The 20,516-nt window shown below is 35.1% G+C and overlaps 1 protein-coding gene across 1 annotated transcript in view; it reads right to left on the bottom strand.

The window, feature by feature from the left end:
• The window catches only part of LOC118189302 (zinc finger E-box-binding homeobox protein zag-1-like), a 284,002-nt gene extending 274,941 nt beyond the window's left edge, over nucleotides 1-9,061 (bottom strand). The window contains exon 1 of the mRNA XM_035359885.2: nucleotides 8,210-9,061. Coding sequence (XP_035215776.2) covers nucleotides 8,210-8,306 — 97 coding nt within the window. The 5' untranslated portion in view covers nucleotides 8,307-9,061. The remainder of the gene's footprint in view (nucleotides 1-8,209) is intronic.
• Between the last annotated feature and the right edge of the window lie 11,455 nt (nucleotides 9,062-20,516).

The raw sequence follows: 20,516 nt of genomic DNA, 5'->3' as shown, positions 1-20,516 counted from the left end.
GTCTTATGGAGACTGTTTTGAAAGGCCTTTCCTACGAAGCCTGTCTGATATACCTGGACGATATCATCATCGTCGGAAAGAGTTTTGAAGAGCATCTAGAAAATCTAAGAAAGGTGCTTCAGAAACTGAAAGAGGCCAATCTGAAGCTGACTCCCGCTAAATGCAAATTGTTTCGAAAGGAAGTGACTTACCTGGGACATGTCATCTCTGCAGAAGGTGTGCGCACGGATCCTGAAAAGGTATCAGCGGTTAAATCCTGGACGCGTCCCGAAAATGTCCATCAGCTGAGAAGCTTCCTAGGGCTTTGCACCTACTATAGGAGATTCGTGAAGCACTTTTCTTCCATCGCAAGACCACTTCACAAGCTGACAGAGAGCAAGCAAAGATTCTTGTGGACAAAGGAATGCGAGGATGCATTTAACAACTTAAAGGAAGCTTTAACATCTGCTCCAATCCTGACGTATCCTCAGCTCGACAGACCATTTATTCTCGACACCGACGCGAGCAATGAAAGTGTCGGTGCTGTTTTGTCCCAAGAAATAGACGGCCAAGAACGTGTAGTAGCTTACTGGAGCAAGTGCCTGTCTAAACAGGAGAGGAATTACTGTGTCACAAGGAAAGAGTTGCTCGCCATAGTCAAAGCTGTAGAACATTTCCATCATTATCTATACGGGAGAAAATTCCTCCTCCGCACGGACCATGCCTCATTGGCCTGGCTTTTAAATTTCAAAAATCCTGAGGGTCAAATAGCCAGGTGGATACAGAGACTCCAAGAATATGACATCACTATCCGTCATCGTAAGGGATCATCACACGGAAACGCCGACGCCCTGTCTAGAAGACCTTGCCAAGGAAGCTGCGGATATTGTTCCAGGGTGGAAGGGAAATACGAGCTGCTGACTCCGGTCGCAAGACAAATTACAACATCAACATCGGCTGATCGAGACCCGTGGAGTGATGATGAAGTCAGGAAAGACCAGCTGGAAGACCGCGACATTAAACCCATACTTGATTTAATAGAGTCATCAAACAGAAAACCTACATGGCAGGACATTTCTATCTGTAGTCCTACAACAAAACAATACTGGGCACTCTGGGATTCACTTCACATTCGAAACGGCGTCTTATACCGGAAATTCGAGTCGGATGATGGGAAGACGTTCCAATGGCAACTGATACTTCCAAGATCCCGGATTCCTGATGTCCTCAAAGAACTACATAACAGCCCTACAGGAGGTCACTTTGGAATTATGAAGACCTTACAGAGAGTTCGTGAGCGCTTTTACTGGAATAATGCAAAGAAAGACGTGCAAAAGTGGTGCCGATCTTGCGATGCCTGTGCAGGTCGGAAAGGACCGAGGAAACGCAGCCGAGGCAGACTGCAACGTTACAACGTAGGTGCGCCTTTTGAACGTATCGCCTTTGACATCCTGGGACCTCTGCCACGAACTGCTGATGGCAACAAATACATACTCGTTGTCATTGATTACTTCACCAAGTGGCCTGAAGCTTATCCTATTCCTGATCAAGAGGCAGTCACAGTAGCTGAGGTAATGATACAGCACTGGATTTCCAGGTTCGGAGTGCCTCTTCAGTTACATTCCGATCAGGGAAGGAGTTTTGCCTCGGCAGTAATCAAAGAACTATGCAAACTACTTGGCATTGACAAAACTCAAACGACGCCATTGCATCCCCAGTCGGACGGCATGGTAGAGAGGTTCAATCGAACCATCCTTAATAACCTCTCATTAGTGGTTTCCAGAAACCAACAGGACTGGGACAAGAAATTACCACTCTTTTTACTGGCTTACCGCAGTGCTGTCCACGAGACTACCGGCTATTCTCCATCACAGATGCTCTTCGGTCGTGACCTTCGTCTGCCTTGTGATCTATTGTTTGGCCGCCCTACGGATGCTCCTTCATCGTCTGAGGAATATATTCAAGATCTCCAGGCCCGGTTTGAAGTGATGCACAATTTTGCACGAGAGCGAGTCAACTTGGCGACGGAGAAGATGAAGACCCGATACGACACAAGAGCTACTGAACATCAATTCCACGAAGGAGACAAGGTGTGGTTGTGGAATCCGACTCGACGGAAAGGACTTTGTCCGAAATTACAGTCACCTTGGGATGGGCCGTACACAGTCCTAAACAGGCTGAATGACGTCGTGGTTCGGATTCGTAAGTCTTCGAACTCTAAACCTAAAGTCGTTCATTACGACAGGTTAGCTCATTACTATGGCCATAGTACATAATGTAAATAATTGTAAATAGTATAAGACCATGGTCCTTTTTGTTTTTAAATGTGTATTTGATTTGATTTGTATTTAGTATTTGATTTGTATTTAGTATTTGTTTTATATTTAGTATTTGATAGCATTTGATTTGTTCAAGTTAGTTATTGCATTTATTGTTCATGTTGTTTGATATTGTAATGTAATGTTTATGCCTCAGTTGCATTTATGCCACAGTTGTAAGTTTAGCTTCCTATCCAGGGATTGTACTGCTCGGGACGTGCAGTCCTCGGGAAGGGGGCAGTGTTACGAATTTGGTATTTAAAAAGCAAATGTTAGTTCAATTATAAATTAAATGGTTTTATTTCTCGCGCAGTGCAGCGCGTGACGAATATTAAAAGAAAGCTAAGCCGGAAAAATTAAAAATACAAGAGCGCGTGCGTTAAATAAATAAATATCTCTTTTTGATTTCGAGAAAGTGCTGGAAAATTCTAGCGCGTGATTTTAAAATCTTATAAAAGGAGGAAAACATCTCAGTTTGTAGTTAGTTGCTTAGTTTGTTGTTGTTTAGAAAACTGCTCTTGTTGATTGTAGCGAATTCGCGGATTAGCGTTCTTTAGCTGTTTTGAATTACGTTCTATTGGACATTTGAGTAGTTAAAAGATAACTACTGTGAGATATTGTAATACTGCATGATAAATTGAGAAAATTTAAGCATTTTTGTTGTGATAATAATAAATTTTTGTTCATTTTTCATCGGACTTGTGCATTCATTTCATAACGAACCCGTACGCACGCAACAATATGTTTATTTATCTTTTAATTTCATTAATGTATCATATTCTATAAGGAAGTTCTTTCCCTTACGCACGGCCTCCTTTTTTTTTTTTTTTTTTTTTTTTTTTTTTCCCCAGAGCAAGTGGTTAGGCGGGCCGCGATACATGAAAATAGGTCGCGAGATTAAAAAATTTGACAAACACAGCTCTGTTTAGCTGTAAAAAATTCCGTCTTAAAGTATTGTAAACTTGAACTGGGTAAGTTAGGTAAACCTCCCTGCAGGTTGAAAGTTTTGCAACAAAATCAACGATTAGTCACAATGTTGCGTAAATTTAAGTTTAAAATAACGTGCTCCTCCCCGTACATCACACAGTCAGTTAAAGTGAAAAACAATAAAACAATATTACTAGCTCTTTAGCATTTTGATTCGTTAAAATCGTATTAAAACACTTTACAACCAATTAAAGTTATTTCTCATTAAAACAGTAAATTTGATTATGTGTCGCTTATAACCACTCAAAAATGCAACAGTAACACGTGTAATTTTACAAATGGAATTTCCGAATACTTATTAAAAAAAAGGGGGGGGGCAAGTTTCTTTTTCATGCTAGCCGAATTTAGATTTCCAAACAAGCTAGTTCTATTTCATCATGCTTTGATCGAAGTTTCATTATTTTAGAATTTAATATGCATCACTTTTTTTTATCAAGATTAAGTTATTATTATTATTAAGATACAAAACTTTATTATAAACTTAATTATTAAGATACAAAACTTTACAAAACTCTTATTTTCCCTCTTTTTATTATTAACATTTTGCGTTTTTACTTTACTTATTAAATATTATACCGTTGACGCTTAGACCACGTAAAATTCGATTCAACAGCAAAACCACAAAATATTTATAAAAACAGCATATTTTTAGAATTCCCGATGGACAGTCTCGCACGCAGGAGATAAAAATGTTTTTTTCCCGTACAGAATTGCCACTGCTCGCTTCGAAATGGTTGAGTTTCCTAAGCAAAAATTCGCTAAAGTTTTACAAAATATGAAATAGATAATAAAATTAACTCGAAATTCAAAATTCGGGCTTCCAGCTGCACATGTGCGGATGAAGGACTATGTTACTCAAAATTGGATGGCACTAGATACCGTTGTTTTTTTCACAATGTGAGAAACATGCATACATTCTTGCAGATTCTACATTACTTGGTTTCTTTAAATATAATACGGGGTGATAATATTTGGTGGCAACAGTTTGAAAAGTGATACGCCGTTTGCAGCGATTCAACGGAAAATGCCGTTTCTAGACTGATATCGCTTTTGGGATTAAAACGACTTTTGGGTTAAATAGGTACAGGAAAGAAAATGCAGAAGTTATTTGGTTTAGTTTAATCTATGATTTCATTAAATAATCAGGAAGTAATCTATTGAGAATGATTGTGAAATCTTTAGCATGTACCATGCAAATGTAGCATGTAGAATTCAAAAGAGAGCAAAATTCTTTGTAAATATAATCAAATAATATGGGCGATTTGGAAAAGTGTCTCTCTAGACAAACGTCGGTAATTTTAATAACTTCAAGATGTATTTCTACAGAACTAATTTCATTAGCTTGTTGCATAAATTATGATGCTACATAAATGCACATCTAGGATCACTTTCGAAAGGTTAAGTTTATGAAAAATATTCTGTTAACTTTCTCCACTACAGGAAACAAAATGTGTTAATTACTGCCAAGTGTAAATTTAAGAAATGGGGAAAAAATGAAAAAAGCTATTGTTTAACCTTTTTACTTCCTTGTACGAAGTAAAAAGGAAGTATTGTAATTGCGAAAAGCTTCAGGCAGCATATTTCAGCGAATATATCCACTTTGACCGCTTTCGAACGCAATTTAACGATGTTTTTGAGTGATATCTGTACGTAAGGGCAGAATAAAACACTCTTTTCATTCCAAAAAAAAATTATAAAACAGCTTTAAAATGAATTCTGAAAGGAATTTTTCGTGGCGTCTGTACGAACGTATGCACGTACGTATCTCGCATAACTCAAAAACGAGTAGTCTCAGAACGTTGAAATTTTGTATATAAGACTACTATAACATGTAGATGTGCACCTCGTATTTTGGTTTCAATCGGCCGCGCCGAACGTATATAAATATATTTATAAATATATCCACTCTGTTACCCGGCTGAGTGATCTCAGTTTCTTTACTCTTATATGTTTGTCAATCGTCTGTGAAAAACTTTCTTTTTTGTTTTGTTTGCTTAATTTCTTTTATACATCGTTCTAGCTTTATTATAGTATTTGAATAGAACATGTGGCAACGATTAGATAATTCTTAAAATGATATAAATTTTGTGCATTTTGAATTATAATATGAACGAAACATAATACTGTTAAGTAAACCTCGCGCGAGAGTGTCGCTATGGTAAACAAAGTGAATTTTAAAGAATGCATTTATTCTATTGTGGTTTATGCGCTGTCGGCGAAGTAGGTTTAATTCAATCTAATAAGTTTAAACGAAAGGCAAGAAAAAATGCGTATAATTAAATATTCCGCACAAGGAAGTCATGTGGTGTACACATCAGAATTTTTTCTAATAATGAAGAAATTCTAACGGAACTAAATGTTAGTTATTTGGAGTTAAGCGCTTTACGATTATCATGGATTATCATGAACATGGACAGAACCTTTCAATGGTAGTTATGTATTCGTGAACGGTTCTTTTAAGAGACTAAGCCGTATTAACGTTGCATTGAAGGACAGACTACGAAAATGCTTATACAGTTATCTGACTCAATGCAATAAAATGAAACCAAGAAACAATTACCATTGATATCCAAGACTACCGTTATTCCGCCAATCGTATCCTCAAATACAAAATCGGAAAATAAGTATTTAAACTATGAACTAATGTCGAATAAGAAACTCCAAATTGTTGATAAACACCAAAATTAACAAGCTTACACTTTAAATTCTAAAGTTTGAGAATTTTAAATAGGCTGACAATATGAGCAATTACAAACATTTAATACGGGAAAATACAAATACATTTAAGATACGTATATTTAGCGTATACTTAGCGTTCTAAGAAAATAATATACGAACTTGTTAATTTTAATTAAATGACCAATTCAAGTATATAATTAATTATAACGTTTTGCAATAACTCCACATTACTTATTCATTGGTCATATTTTTTATTATTTCAATGGATTCATTTGAATTTAATGTTTTAACATTCCACATAACATTTTCTTTACGGATTTAGTGTCTCCATTATTATTATATATGTAATAAAACAAGCTTAGATGTAATGGCGTAGGAATGTTGACTGAGTAAATATTGAGAAAAACGGGATTCTCGAAACGGGATTTTTTTAAGTTGTCCATTATACACGGCAAATCACTTTTCAAATTGTTGCCATCAAATACTATCACCACGTATCATTGTTAAAGAAATTAAATAATGAAGAATCTGCATGAATGCGTGTATTTTCCTCGCACTGTGAAAAAATGACGCTACCTAGAGACATTAAATTTTGAATAACGTAGTGCTTCACAGAACAAGTGCACCTGAAAACCCGAAGTTTGGATTTCATATTTTGTGTAATTTTGAATAATGAACGTTTAATCAACAAACTCAACGATATGAAAACCAGCAGTGGCAACACTTTTACGGTATAAAACACTTACCTCCAGGTCAGACTACCAGAAATTATGGAAGATACGATGTTTTCTAAATACTTTGTGATTTTGCTTTTGAACTGAATTTTATGTGGCATCACTGCGAAGAAAGCAACAACTTATAAATGATGTTAACACAAAGAAGTGCTAATAATAATGAAAAGATTTTTTTTTCTCCAAGCCATTTTACTGAGAAAACTGAACACTGATATAATACTGAAAGAAAATAGATAAATAGGTGCCAACGCATATTCTGCACAGAGAATTCTAAGCAAATGCTCCTATGCTGTTTTGAAAATTTTTGTTTGTGTATGGCGTAAATGCGAAGAAAATAATACTAAGCTAAAAGAGAAAAAGAAATGGGTTAACAGGAGTGACTGTAAAAATATATCGGTAGACTGGCGAGGTCAGCGAAAGCGTATGAAATCTTAACAAATTCTTTTGTGCGATCATTAATACCTGAAACCTTTGGTTTTTTCATCTGCAAAATTAAATAATTTAAAGAATGTTCCCTTTAAAATATACTCTTTTTTTTTTTTTTTTTTCTTTGAAATGAATTCTACCGATTTCAAACGAGGCAGCTCATAAAAATTATTTAAGCAAACTTTAAAAATTTTAATAATAACTACGTTTGATTTGATTTGATTTGATTTGATTTGATATCGTTACTCGTGCTTTCCGAAAACGAAACCTCGAAACGATCTAAAGCATCAATATTTTAAGTACTGATGTTTTTATTCTTTAATACATATGAAATCCCGCTTTTGTTAAGTTATGCATTTAAATAATAATAGTAACAAATACCTTTTGTGTAACACTAGTTGCTGATGACATATTAAGGTTACTGTTACTTCGCAAATCATATTACCAAAAGAATAATGTTATTATTTGCTAAATACAATCACCTTAAAATGAATGTCATCTGCAATTTATTAAATTCTGAATGCTCCTTTATTTACTAATGCCTGCATATATAATTTAAAACATTTTGAAAACAAATTTCTGAAAAAGCGTGGTCGTGTATTTAGACGAGATCTAAAGAATTAATGCAAAATCTGTAATACAAAGTTCAATTATGAATACTCAGTCAATGCTTACCCATTCATTTTCTCCTTTACACATGTCTTGATTCAAATTTAATAAATGTTTCTCAGTTAAAACATTCAACTACATTAATATGCGCAATTAACATGTACTAGTAAACGCCCAAAATATGAATAATAAATTTAACAGTCGCTACTTAAGTTATTACTTAACATCAGTATTACTCGCTTTAATGAATAACACCAGAATATTACAATTGCTAAGCATGTATTAACCTAAGACAACCAAAAAACAAAATATTTAAAACCGTATTAAAATTGCTGCAATGGAGTGCGCTGAATGTAAAATAAATATATTCAATATTTAATAAAACTTAACTGTTGCGCAATAAGCACGAATTTTACGATCATCTTGTTATTTGCTATCCTCGAAAATTACAAATGTAATGTAAAATAATAATTTTACCTGGGAGCAAACCATTGAAATAGGGCCACATCACTTCTGGAACGAAAGGTCTTCCACCGAATCCGCCACAGTTGCCCCACATGGTGCTATAAAACATGTTTCAGATGTCTCGTTGATAAGCAGCTTGAATTTCTCGTAAACTTCGGGATTTTGGCTTTCGGGACTTTATTTTTCAGTCCTCGTTTGTATCGAGAAAAATCTTTCACATTTTTTTGACAATATCTCAATGTCTTCAGCGAAGCGAATCCGTAACATAATGCTTGATGAAAAACAGACAAGTAATGTTCGCTGTCATTATTATGTCTTGCGATCTTAATGTTCAACAAGTGTTCAACACCGTGTCTTGATGACCAGCTTACAGTGTTCTCTGAGGACTACACCGCTAACAACAACTATTTCTAAGATGTCAGCAGCTAATAATTAGCTAACAGATAGTTATGAATTTGGATACATATTCATTCATGGTATATTTCTTAAAGTATAGGGCAATAGCTAGTAACCACCTGGCGTGGATGGATAGAAACACCTGCGAGATATCTCTTACGTAGATTTCGATGTGATTTACCATGGAAGTTTCAGCAGGATTCGCCAACTAACAAGCAGTCATCAGATCAGACTCGTTAGATCTCATTCAACGGTTATTTTTCCAGATTCGTCAATGTCCTAAGCCATGCCTGCTGAAGAGGTGGTGAAGTTTGGAAAACTTGCGATTTGACAACCGCCTGACAGCCAAGTCCTTGTACGGGACACTCACCGGCAAGAGCGCCGCGGCTGGTGCCGTGGCAACTTCGGCAAGAGGGTTGATGACGATAGAGAACCGCGAAACCCCAGTACTTCCACTCTCGCTGAAACTTTGCGCTGAAATGACACCTGCGTTTAAGTGGGGCTACGCGAGATGAAAGACGCGAGTGGAGGTGGTGGGTGGAGGCTCTCTCCTCCGCGTGCGCTCTCTCTCCTCTCCCACCGCATCCACTACGCGTGCGCATACGGCAGCGCCAGATACGTAACAACACCTCGTGGTTGCTGAATTGTTGAGTCAGTCGGGACGTGCAATCGCCGATAGATCGGGATGGACAGAGGGACGATTTTTACGAGTTGAGTGTCTCAGTGTCATGTAAATGAGACGATCCGACCAGAATCGAACTAGGAGAGGGAAGGCCTGTGGGAACAGCGCGAATGGCGCAATTGCAAGCCGAATGGATTCTGTACGCAAGATGAGAGAGATAAATTTTATGGCAGAGTCACCGAATCTTGATATAGGAGGGAAGACCTACGATTTGTTTCGGGCCAACTGTCACCAATAGGTTTTCCGATAGATTCACAGCAGCAATGCTGTCTTAATGATCCAACAACTGCTCAAGTGTTAAACATTTACAAAAGGAATAGCATTCTTCTGAAACATGACATTTAATAAAGTTCAGCAATTGCTTAACGACACATAAACCTCTTTTACACGTTTTAGAAAAACATTTGAACCGAACATAGTTACAGGTTACATATATTTCATGACACGTTATCAATGACATTCAAGTTTCACTTGATTTAAATAGTGTCCTATTTATCCAATCATTCACTCACATACATTACCTCACACCAGAAAAATTAACTAATTACAGCATGCGCGAGGCAGTTATCAAAATAGAGAAGGACCGCTGCAACTCACTTTTTATCGTGCGATTTTTTATAGCCTTGCTTGTAGAAACATTTGTGGTTTTATGGCGTTGGAGAAGTGAAAAATGTGCAATGCCCTCGCCAGGACTCGAACCTGGACCTCTCTAAGAAGTGCCGAGTGTGCTATCAATTACACCACGAAGCCATGCAGAAAGGTGATTGAAAATGCCTTATATACTCCCTCTTTTAAGGACGACTGGGGATTAGAGGACAAAATCGCCAAATCCTGGTGCTGAAGAATCATCATCCGCCACCTTTTAGTTCGGGCGCCACTGTAGAGTCATTAGGGTTTTTTCTTATCCTGCAGAAGTGAAAAATGCCCCTGCCGGGACTCAAACCTGGACGTCTCGAATACGCGTCGAGTGTGCTACCTTTACCACGAAGGCATGCAGAAAGGAGGAAGAAAATGCTTTAAATGCATAACTGCTAGCATCGCTTGGAGAAAAAATAATATTAGTTGAGGTCCGCATACAGTTCTTTTGGCTGTCCGAAATTGGTACAAGTACAGGCAGAAATAACCGAAATGGCAAAAATTCAACACTGGCCGTACAGGCTTCTCGCTCTCCCCTCCAGTCAATGCAAGTCCACCTTAATTTTGAAAAAGAATACCGTGAGGAGCATTCCGATAGTCTCCCACGCCTCTTCCCCTGCCACTTACCTTTCGAGAAAGCTTTCGGCTTGTCTCGTATTTTGAGTGCCCCCTTACCGCTATGTTACCGTACGCTTAAAAATCTATATTTGAAAGGTTCGGGCCCAAGCTAATCGCTACAGCAATCAGCGTTGCCTCCACAATAAAATGCCCACCACTTCCGGCCTTAGGAACGGACAGTGATGTACAGGAAAGTCCCCACCATTAGATTATTATTGTTGAATTTATTATTATTGTTGAATTGAAAAAAAATTTTGTTACTTTCAGTTATCCAATCTATGTAAAGCATTCGAAACTGACGTGCGTTCGAAAATCGCCAACATCTAGTTATATTGGAATAGCCCATCTAGCGACCCAGAACACATGAGCCGAGGTTGATAAACGAACCCATCAACAATGAGTAGTGTAGGGTAAAACCAGTATTCCTTGTTTTACGCAGTATGATTTTGAAATTTTGACAATTATAATACGTGCCTAATTTTCCGAAGTTATTGTCGATATGTAATTAATTCTTTAGTTTCTAAATTCTTGCTTTAGTTGTTAACCCATTAGGATTAGGAGAATTAAATTTGCTGAATTTTAATCTGTGCTTGCGTGAGCTGGCTGTTATTACAGCAACATTATCGCTGTAATAACAGCTATAATTCGCTGATAATTAGGAAATATCTATCAGCGAGTTAAGTGACCAAACGTCTAGGAACCGCTTAAGTGATAAATTGTCATTTCCGCTCTCATATACTGAACATTTCGAAAGATGATAACAGCACTGTACCAGCAAAAAAAGGTTACCTTATAATAGTCCAGTAAAAGAAAACCTAAGCTATCAAAATAGAAAGTAAAATTCTGAAAACTTCCAGATCTTGCATTACGCCGAAAGAAGCGTTTTTTTAACGCTTTGTGTGTTACCTTTATTTACTAAATATCATGTTCTTCGCGCTTAAACCATAAAATTCAATTCAACAGTAATATCACAAAATAATATTATATCACATTAAGGAATAAACGTGATTCTCGCATGGACGCCATGTTGTCCAAATTTTTCTTATTTTTATACACAACTCATGTCATACATAAAACTATTAGACTGAAATATAATCTAAGTATAATTATACAGGCAATTCGAGGAAAAGATTAAACTAACCTAGTAAGCAAAAAATATCCGTTACATTACAAATTCTAAATACTTGTTTGCATAAACATTTATCGCAAGGCCTGTCAGGAAAATGATTCGGACGATTCCAAATGCACGATCGCCAAACATCACATGATCATTTTATTTTCAACAATTTCAAAAGTAAATCGACGCAAATAGCCAAAATTCAATTAATAACCATTCTGGGCAAATAAATTGGGTGAATCTTTACATTATAGTAAATTGGCGATTTTTTGGCGAAAATTTGGCGACCAACCCTGCTACAGCAACCTGCTAGTTTCGTTTTGGACGCCATTTTGTTTTCACAAAGTAAAGGCATTTTTTTTTTTTAACTCAACATTTTTCCCAACAATCTGCTAGCCGAATTACGCTTATGCTAGAACTTTTATGGAACAAAAGTGCTTAATCATGACGAAGATTAGGTGCGAAATTGGGAAAAAGTGCAGAATAGCCCACTGCTTCCCGTGTTTTTAAGAACTGCACATACACGGTATCCATGTACACGTCGAAGTATTTTCACTTAAAAAAATCCCAGAATTGCACAAAAATGGCATTGCGCACACTCTTGACTTTATCTATGTACACATCGACCTATTTTCACTTAAAAAGTCAAAGAAAATTGACAAAAATCCAACTCTTCTTACTCTTGCAAAAGGCGCCAAACAAATAAGTGGGCGATTCTGCACTTCAGCAGTGAAATTTTTTAAATGCTTATTAGGTAAAATCACGATCGGAATTTTCCGGAATATGTCACATGACATGTCTCATAATCTCTCATTTCTCTGAGACAAAATAATCTGTGATTCAAACTGTGTACTTCTCAGATTATTGCTAAAGTCCTAGCTAGTAACCTTTATCGCCTTACCAATATGTCGCCAAATTACCTGTTACCATAGTCTAAAGATTAGCCATAAATTGCCCCTTTGGGCTAGTAAATGTCACAAATACAAAATTCTGAACTAGAGAAATTAAACAGGAAGTATTACTACGAATGCTAAACTACTTGGTAAGAATCGTGGTAGAAACTAAGTGACAGAAGTAAACACGTTTTGTGATAGATGAGGATCTATGCTTGGCATGCTTCAACAAATCCCATTAAAATGACATTTGTATTATTACATTAGATAAATCCCATTAAAATGAAAATTGTATTATTGAATTATTTTCGATTATTTAATACCTACAAAAAGACCATTTGACACGCACCAGCGAAGAGACAATTCTTTGAATATATTAATAAACATAATATTAGCTTTAAATCGATTTCATTTATACTTTTTCTTTGGCGATAAAGTAATTAAATAATGGCTCTACGTACCGTCGTTTTTTCACAGTGCGAGAGACATACATACATACATTCATGCAGATTCTTCATTATTTAATTTATTTAAATATTGTAACGAATTTTATACCTAAATAGGTAATTTTAGTAGAACTATATGTAAAATTGTTGTATTTTTCTGTGTAAGGCAGCGCGAGATAAATTTTGAGACAGGCTATGCCAGAAAAGTAAAGATACAGGGGCAAGTGCATTTAACATTGAGTGAATGGGTATCTTGCTAATTTGGCGAGATATAGCAAAACTAACAACGGTTTTGCGACTTATTTTGTCGCCAACCTTGGGGACGAAAAATCGCCCAAAGTCGCCAAACTTGGCGACTATTCGGCGACATTTGGGTCTGATCATTGTATCACTGTAATAAGTATTGTAATTAAACAAATGTAATTCACTACTATGTTTACCTGTAACCGTAATTCCACTCTCGTTTTGCTTTCCAATAATTTCGAGAAGCAGAAAGTGCTAGAAATATCTCGCGGCCGGTTGAAAACTACCGAAGAGAAAGCCTCTGCTTCGAGAAGCTTAGTTATTGTTGTTGCGATTTGTTAGTTCCGCGTGAACTGAGATATCCGAGTTAGATTTGTCTTTAGGTACTCTTTGCATTGCGTTGTGTTTAACGTTCTTAGTAGTTTGAAGTGTAATTACTGATTATGCTGTGTGATACTGTGAACACTTGTGTGATTTTTTCTGTGGAAAATTCCAGAGTTCTGAAATATTTTTTCCGGTAAAAATAAATTTTTATTAACCTATTATCGGACTTCTGCATTGAATCTAATATAAACACGTATGCACGCAACAATTTAATACAGGGTGATAATATTTGGTGGCAACAATCTGAAACGTAAACCAATGCATTTAAGCATTTCGACGCAAAATGCCGTTTCGAGATAATATCTCATTCGGGAGTAATGTCCCTTTTGGGCTAACAACTAGAAACATATAAATGCTTATTTTCACAACATATTAATTAGGAAAATGCGAAAGTTCATTTATGGACTGTTCTTAACTTTTCTGGAAGTTATTTGTCCAGTCCTGTACTCCTAATCTTAATACTCTGCTGACATCCTTCACTGGAAAACAGCATGCCGATGTAAAGAATAGGGGAAAAAAAAAAAAAAGAAAGAAAGAAAAGAAAAGAAAAAGAAAAAGAAAACAAAAAGCAACCTTTCTCTGGGGTAGATGTTTTCAGGGAATTATATTTTCAACTAAAAGAAAATTTTGCAGAATTTGTTTTGCTCCTGAAGAAAAGGGGTATGTGTCTGACCGCCCTCAAAATCTATAGACTTATAAAATATCTATGCTAAACTAAGGTTGCATTTTTGCCTAATTTCAAAAGATTGGCTGAAATAGACATGTACAGGTAGAAGCTGGGCCAGCAGCTCCGTAGTCCCCCATGTAAATTCAGGTGGCGGTCTAAGGCTCTTTCACCCCTCTTCCCCAACCATCAACCTCTCAAAAGGACTCTGAGGACTCTGCTCGCGGTGCATTTTAAGTGCCCCCATGATGCTGCACGGACACTATACGCATACAAAACTTCATGCCTTCTACAGGATTCGAACCCAGGCACATCGGTACGGCAGTTTGAAGCTTTTTTTTGACTACGTAATCACTTACTTGGTGATATTCCTCCGTCACTTCTGATCACATATGCTATGTTTTTTCCCATGTTTTCGTATCTAAACGAACAAGACTTCGACAATTTGATAACAATATCCGAATGATAACATTAACCACGATCACACTAAGCCACGTCTACTGGATTATCATTTATGTGAAGTCACGTATTCGATTAACGATTCAATAGCCAATTCAAATCCGTCACATAAGAAGAAAAAAAAAATTATAAATATTTTTACATTTTTTATACAATAAAGTGAAGCATATTTATAAATAAAATTATAAAATGTTGAAACTGACCACTACATTCGAGCGGCAGTGAATAATCATGTAACACTGTCAGATTTTTATTGCCAAATTCCCCCGTCTGTATGTTTCCAAGTTTGATAGTCTGATATAAGAACATACTTAATAGGCGAAACGTGACAAAAAGCACGAATATGGAACAAACAGAAATATAAAATAAGAGGTATTCTTAAACTGATTTATTACATGTCGTTGAACTTCCCTGACTCCCTGCAGTGGAAAAAGCAACTAATCTATTAACATCAACAAAATAAAATCGCGCATTGAAACATGAATGTTCCTAAATTTTATTAAAATTAGAGGTAAAAAAATGTTATAGTAAATACGTAAAATGCATAAAGCGAAAAATATACTTTGGCTTTCAGTAATAACAAATAAATCGGATATTGCATATATAAGACACTTTACGGTATGAATAAATAAATGATTCAAATTTTTATTTGGTTTATTTAATTATGGCAAAGTATTCGAGGGATGCCTTCGTGAAGGGCTTTCTAAGGCATACTGGCTCGTATACACGTTACACATGGGAAAAACCACAAAAAAGACCACGTAACTAGCCCGTTCGCGGAATTCGAACCTCGGACCGAACTACCAGTGTTCAGCGACTTTACCGCTCGACCACTGGTGAGCCATAAAAAGGGCAGAAAGTAGAAATAAATATACTAGCTGCATATGCTAATCAATGCAGTTAACAAAAGCAAAACAAATAAATTAACGATTAGAAAAATAATCAAAGATTTCACCGAAAAGATTTAATCCGATATAAGAATGCCTTCCTGTAAAGAAACAAAAGTGTGGCCGGGGCGGTAAAATTGCTGAACATTGGTAGTTCGACTGGGTTCGATTCTAGGCGAACAGGCTGGAATACTACCACAAATTTACTACAAGTACTTTTCAATATATAGGCAGTAGTTAAATGTCTAAAAATAGTGCACGGCCTCTTGAAACGGGTACAGCTTAAAGCAAGGCCTGCATCTACATATTCTTGAAGATACATTAGGTCATTTATATATTTCTGAACCTAGCTAATTGTTCAGCTTTGTCCCAGTTTTGAAGTGATAACCCATAGGGCAACGGTCCAAAGGTCTCTCACCTCTTCTTCCCTTCATGGAGGTAGGACTTTCTTACCTCCATGCTTCCCTTACCTTCAACCTCTCGAAACTTTCGAATCACTGTGTATTCTCAGTGCTTCTTTACCGGACAGACACTATACACTTAAAACCATCCATGTTGGATCCGAAGCCGAGCCCTTAGGTACGACAGTAGTCAGCGTTACAAACCACTATGGACACTATATCATATCAATATAACAGCTGGGCAACGGCCTCTTGAAACAACAAACTAAGAGCATTATTATCTCACCCTTTTATGATCCGAATGCAACTATACGCTTTGACTTAGTATTTTATCCAACAGATGGCGCTAAGTTTCAAGTGCACATTTACTGTGGGCAAATTTGTATTCTTATGCACAATAATTTCTGCTCCAGATGAGAGGTACTAATTGCTTCATTGGATAACGTTGAGCTTTCACTTAAGTTAAATAAATAAATGAATAAAAACCTCCAATAAGATAAATCTGTCTTTGCAAAATAAATACCTTATAACTACATTAATTACATACACCATATCGTTATGATTTGCCCTGGAAATCAATTAATTTTTTGTAAAATTAGTAAAAATTACATTTTCTAAAATTAAAGAAAACAAAAAACTAGTTTTCTCTAATTTTACAAAAAAAAATTTGTAAAGTTAATGAAAACAAAAAATTACATTTTTGTGAATGTAAAATTTTTTGTAAATGTAATTTTTTTGTAAAATTAATTACAAAAGCTAATTTTTAATTAAATTACAAAAAGTTTGGTTGTAGCAAATAATAAAAAAAAGTATGAAGAAAAAAATAACACGCATACATCAAAATTACTATCTCCCACTACTGGATCTCCATTGGTTTTAATCAGTGCTGCCATTTTTTTAATCAGAATGTTTGCCATTTTATATTTTTGGAACACGAAAACTATACTGCACGTGCGTTGTTTCTGTTTACCCAGTTTAAATATTATCATATTTTTTACTTCCTATCACGTAATTTTACCCTTAAGACCATTTTACTATGATATGGCAGCTTTAAGATCTAAAACAAAGATTTCTAACCTCATTCTGGCATCGACAATTTTCCACTTTTTCCCTATAATATAATAAAGTGCGCAGAACATAATCATAATACAAATAACTGCATGTAAATAACTTAAAGACAACAATTAGATTAAGAATACAAACGAAAATTTTGAAAAAATAAAAAAAAAATTTTTACTAGATTTATGTTCCTTATTTTTAATTTTAAAAGTTATAAACAAGTTTTTAGAACCGACATCACATATTCTAATTGCACAAAAGTTCAATTTTAATGAATGGGATGTCTGCTCTTTATATAATGAAGCGTATTTTTTAATATCTCGGATGCATTTTTTTAATTCTTAAAAACCTTTTTCAAAAATATTTCAATTTATTTTTGTCTTTGTTATTAAATTATTTACTTTACTAAAGTCTGGTTTCACTAACCTAGAAGGAAGAAAAATCAACAATGTTGGTTGAGCAAAAACTATACTTCTCAATTCTTGAAATTTACTTTTATATTCTAAATCCTAGAGCACCCATGTTTTTTGAATAAGATTAAATATCGTATGTTATACTATTTTATATCAAAAACAATCTACTACTAACATCACTAATAAATATTTTTATAATCAATACGATCTTTATCATAGCGACCAATTACCGGTGCATATTCGGCTATCGACCTAAAATAGACCCCTAGATCATCATCGACTCCAGTGGGTCCATACCATGGAGGTAGGAAAGGGAGGAGGGGCCATTCCGCGCTAGAAGTGAAGCACTGCTTTGAAGCTTGGGTCACCAGAGGGGGTGTTCTTTGTTTACATTCAGAAGCTCGCTTGACAAGATTCTGGTAGTATTTCGACACACGACAGTTCCATAGAAATCGAAAAAGGGACACTCTCGCATGAAAGAAACATTCATAGTGTAATGGATAATAGCAATTTGTATAGTTTACTGACATTTATGCAAAAATCACATCTCGGTTATTTTTCGATAACTAACAACAGCGATTTTGATTATGAATTTGTTTTATAAAATTCTAAGCTCTTGCACTACAAAAATATAGATTTTAAGAAAATTGCTAAAAGAGATCTGCCAAAATTTATTTTCTAGATGATTTGAAAAGTTTGAAACTTGATGGCTAAATGTAAATATAAAATTATGTATGTTAAAATATTTGTAATTAGGCACATAGGTCAGATTAAGTTTTTATTAAATCGAGTAACGCATGCAAGGGCTATCTGCCTAAAGAGAGAGATGCCATCGTGGAGAAATTTTGAAGAAAAACTGACCTTTGAGTGGGTATTAAAAATAATACTTATAATTTTCATTCAAATTATATTCATATATATTTTTTATGTAAAACTTTCGGGTGTATGCTAAATTAGTGTAAATTACTTTACACGAAAAATATAGTGAATGCACAGAAATTAAAGATTTGCACATGCCGGAAATGATAAATAGGAAATATGTATGGGTATTTATGCATGTGCTTGCAAAAAGCATGTATCTGCCTTTGACAAAATACTTAAATATTCATTAAATTATTTATAAATGTATTTGAAATGAAGAATTTATTCACTTATAAACAACTGTGATAGTACTGTGAAGAAATCTAATGATTAAATGTATCTAATTTATAATGATTATAAATGTTATCTAAATATATAATAACCTTAATATTGAACTGTAAACATAAATTGAAATCCTGTTGACAAATACGTTATAAAACTATTTAAGCAAGAACTGTTCGTATTGTAAAGCAATCTGTTAAAAGGTATTGTAAAGCAAATGCTATGAGATGCGCACTTAAAAACGTAATAAAGAGTTTTGGAATATGTATTGTTGAAATGAAGGGTAAAAAAAAATATGATAAGTATAATTAAAAGAATTATTCCCTTTACATTTTATAACTCAGTTACAAGTTTTAAATAATACTTAAAAAAAAAAAAAAAAAAAAAAAAAACCACTTATTTTATTGCCTTTCAGAAATGTTCAGAGAAAGTCAAGTACTATTTAATTCCTAATAATTCTCTAATTTAAAATGAACCGAATAGAGCATTAATTATAAATTGACTTACATTTTTCGATTTAAAAGATGCCTCAGAAGTCAAAAAATCATGTCATATTTAAGAAAGTATTTTAGGAAGAAGCTCTATAAATAGAAAAGAAATAATGCATAATTTTAATATTAATAATACAATAAACTTTGATCTTAATTTTTGTACCTTAACCGAATAAAATCGAATTACCTTAATTTTTTTTTCTAATGTAATTAACGAAAACTTGTGAAAATATTTCATTCAAATTAAACCATTCTGAGAAAACTGTCCTGTGAAAAGTATAGCATTTAATTCCGTTCAGAATGAAATGTTGTTTAAAAATATGTTGGTTTCACATACTTAGGACTCTGAAGTGTTGTAGAAAAAGAAAATACATACATTTATATGTATATTTGCGACATAATTACAAAATATTTACACCCGAACGCGTCAAATCCCATAGAACTCAATGGTAAATGACCCAATGTTTTGGTCACCACGTAAGGATCGCCGGTGCTTCAGAGCAGGGTACGTGCAGGGCCGGTGCTTCAGAGCAAACTTGTGAAAATATTTCATTCAAATTAAACCATTCTGAGAAAACTGTCCTGTGAAAAGTATAGCATTTAATTCCGTTCAGAATGAAATGTTGTTTAAAAATATGTTGTTTTCACATACTTAGGACTCTGAAGTGTTGTAGAAAAAGAAAATATATACATTTATATGTATATTTGCGATATAATTACAAAATATTTACACCCGAACGCGTCAAATCCCATAGAACTCAATGGTAAATGACCCAATGTTTTGGTCACCACGTAAGGATCGCCGGTGCTTCAGAGCAGGGTAAGGAGCAACTTGTTTAGGGCGACTCCATCTTACTTCCTACCTCCATGGTCCATACTGACTCCGTTGGAATCCCCCCCCGGGAATAATAATTACTTCTTCGCTATATGCGATTTCGGCTTCTGAAAGATTATACAAGAAAGTCCCTATTTCATAAAGCGAGAGAAATCTATCAGTGAAAAAAAGTGGTGGTTAAATTTTTCGATATTTTTCACCATTAGCTGCAGCACTGTCAGTGATATTTCTCGAGTCTCACTAATCTCTATGAGTAAACAAAAAGCCTGTGCTTACTCGTAACCACTCGACATCAAGATTAGTGAGCAGAATAAAGCATAAAAGTATTTTTCGTAACTAAAAGTAAATGACATGCTCCCAATACTTTTTTTTATTCCTATCAGCTTCATATAAGCAACTTCAGATAACTTATCAGTTTTGTATCTCAATATAAATGACATTAGCTAGCTCTTAAAATTCTTCGACGTTTTCACCGATAGCGCCGATCTTAATACTGTCACGCTATTACACGATCCCTATCGCTTTTGTTTCATAAAATGGTTTGGAAACTTC

Source organism: Stegodyphus dumicola, chromosome 8 (assembly GCF_044657685.1).
Source record: "Stegodyphus dumicola isolate Sdum_Otavi_A_Nest chromosome 8, ASM4465768v1".
In the NCBI taxonomy this organism is placed as follows: Eukaryota; Metazoa; Arthropoda; class Arachnida; order Araneae; family Eresidae; genus Stegodyphus; species Stegodyphus dumicola.
Note: the sequence above shows the minus strand (reverse complement) of the source record. Positions and strands in the feature narration are given on the sequence as shown.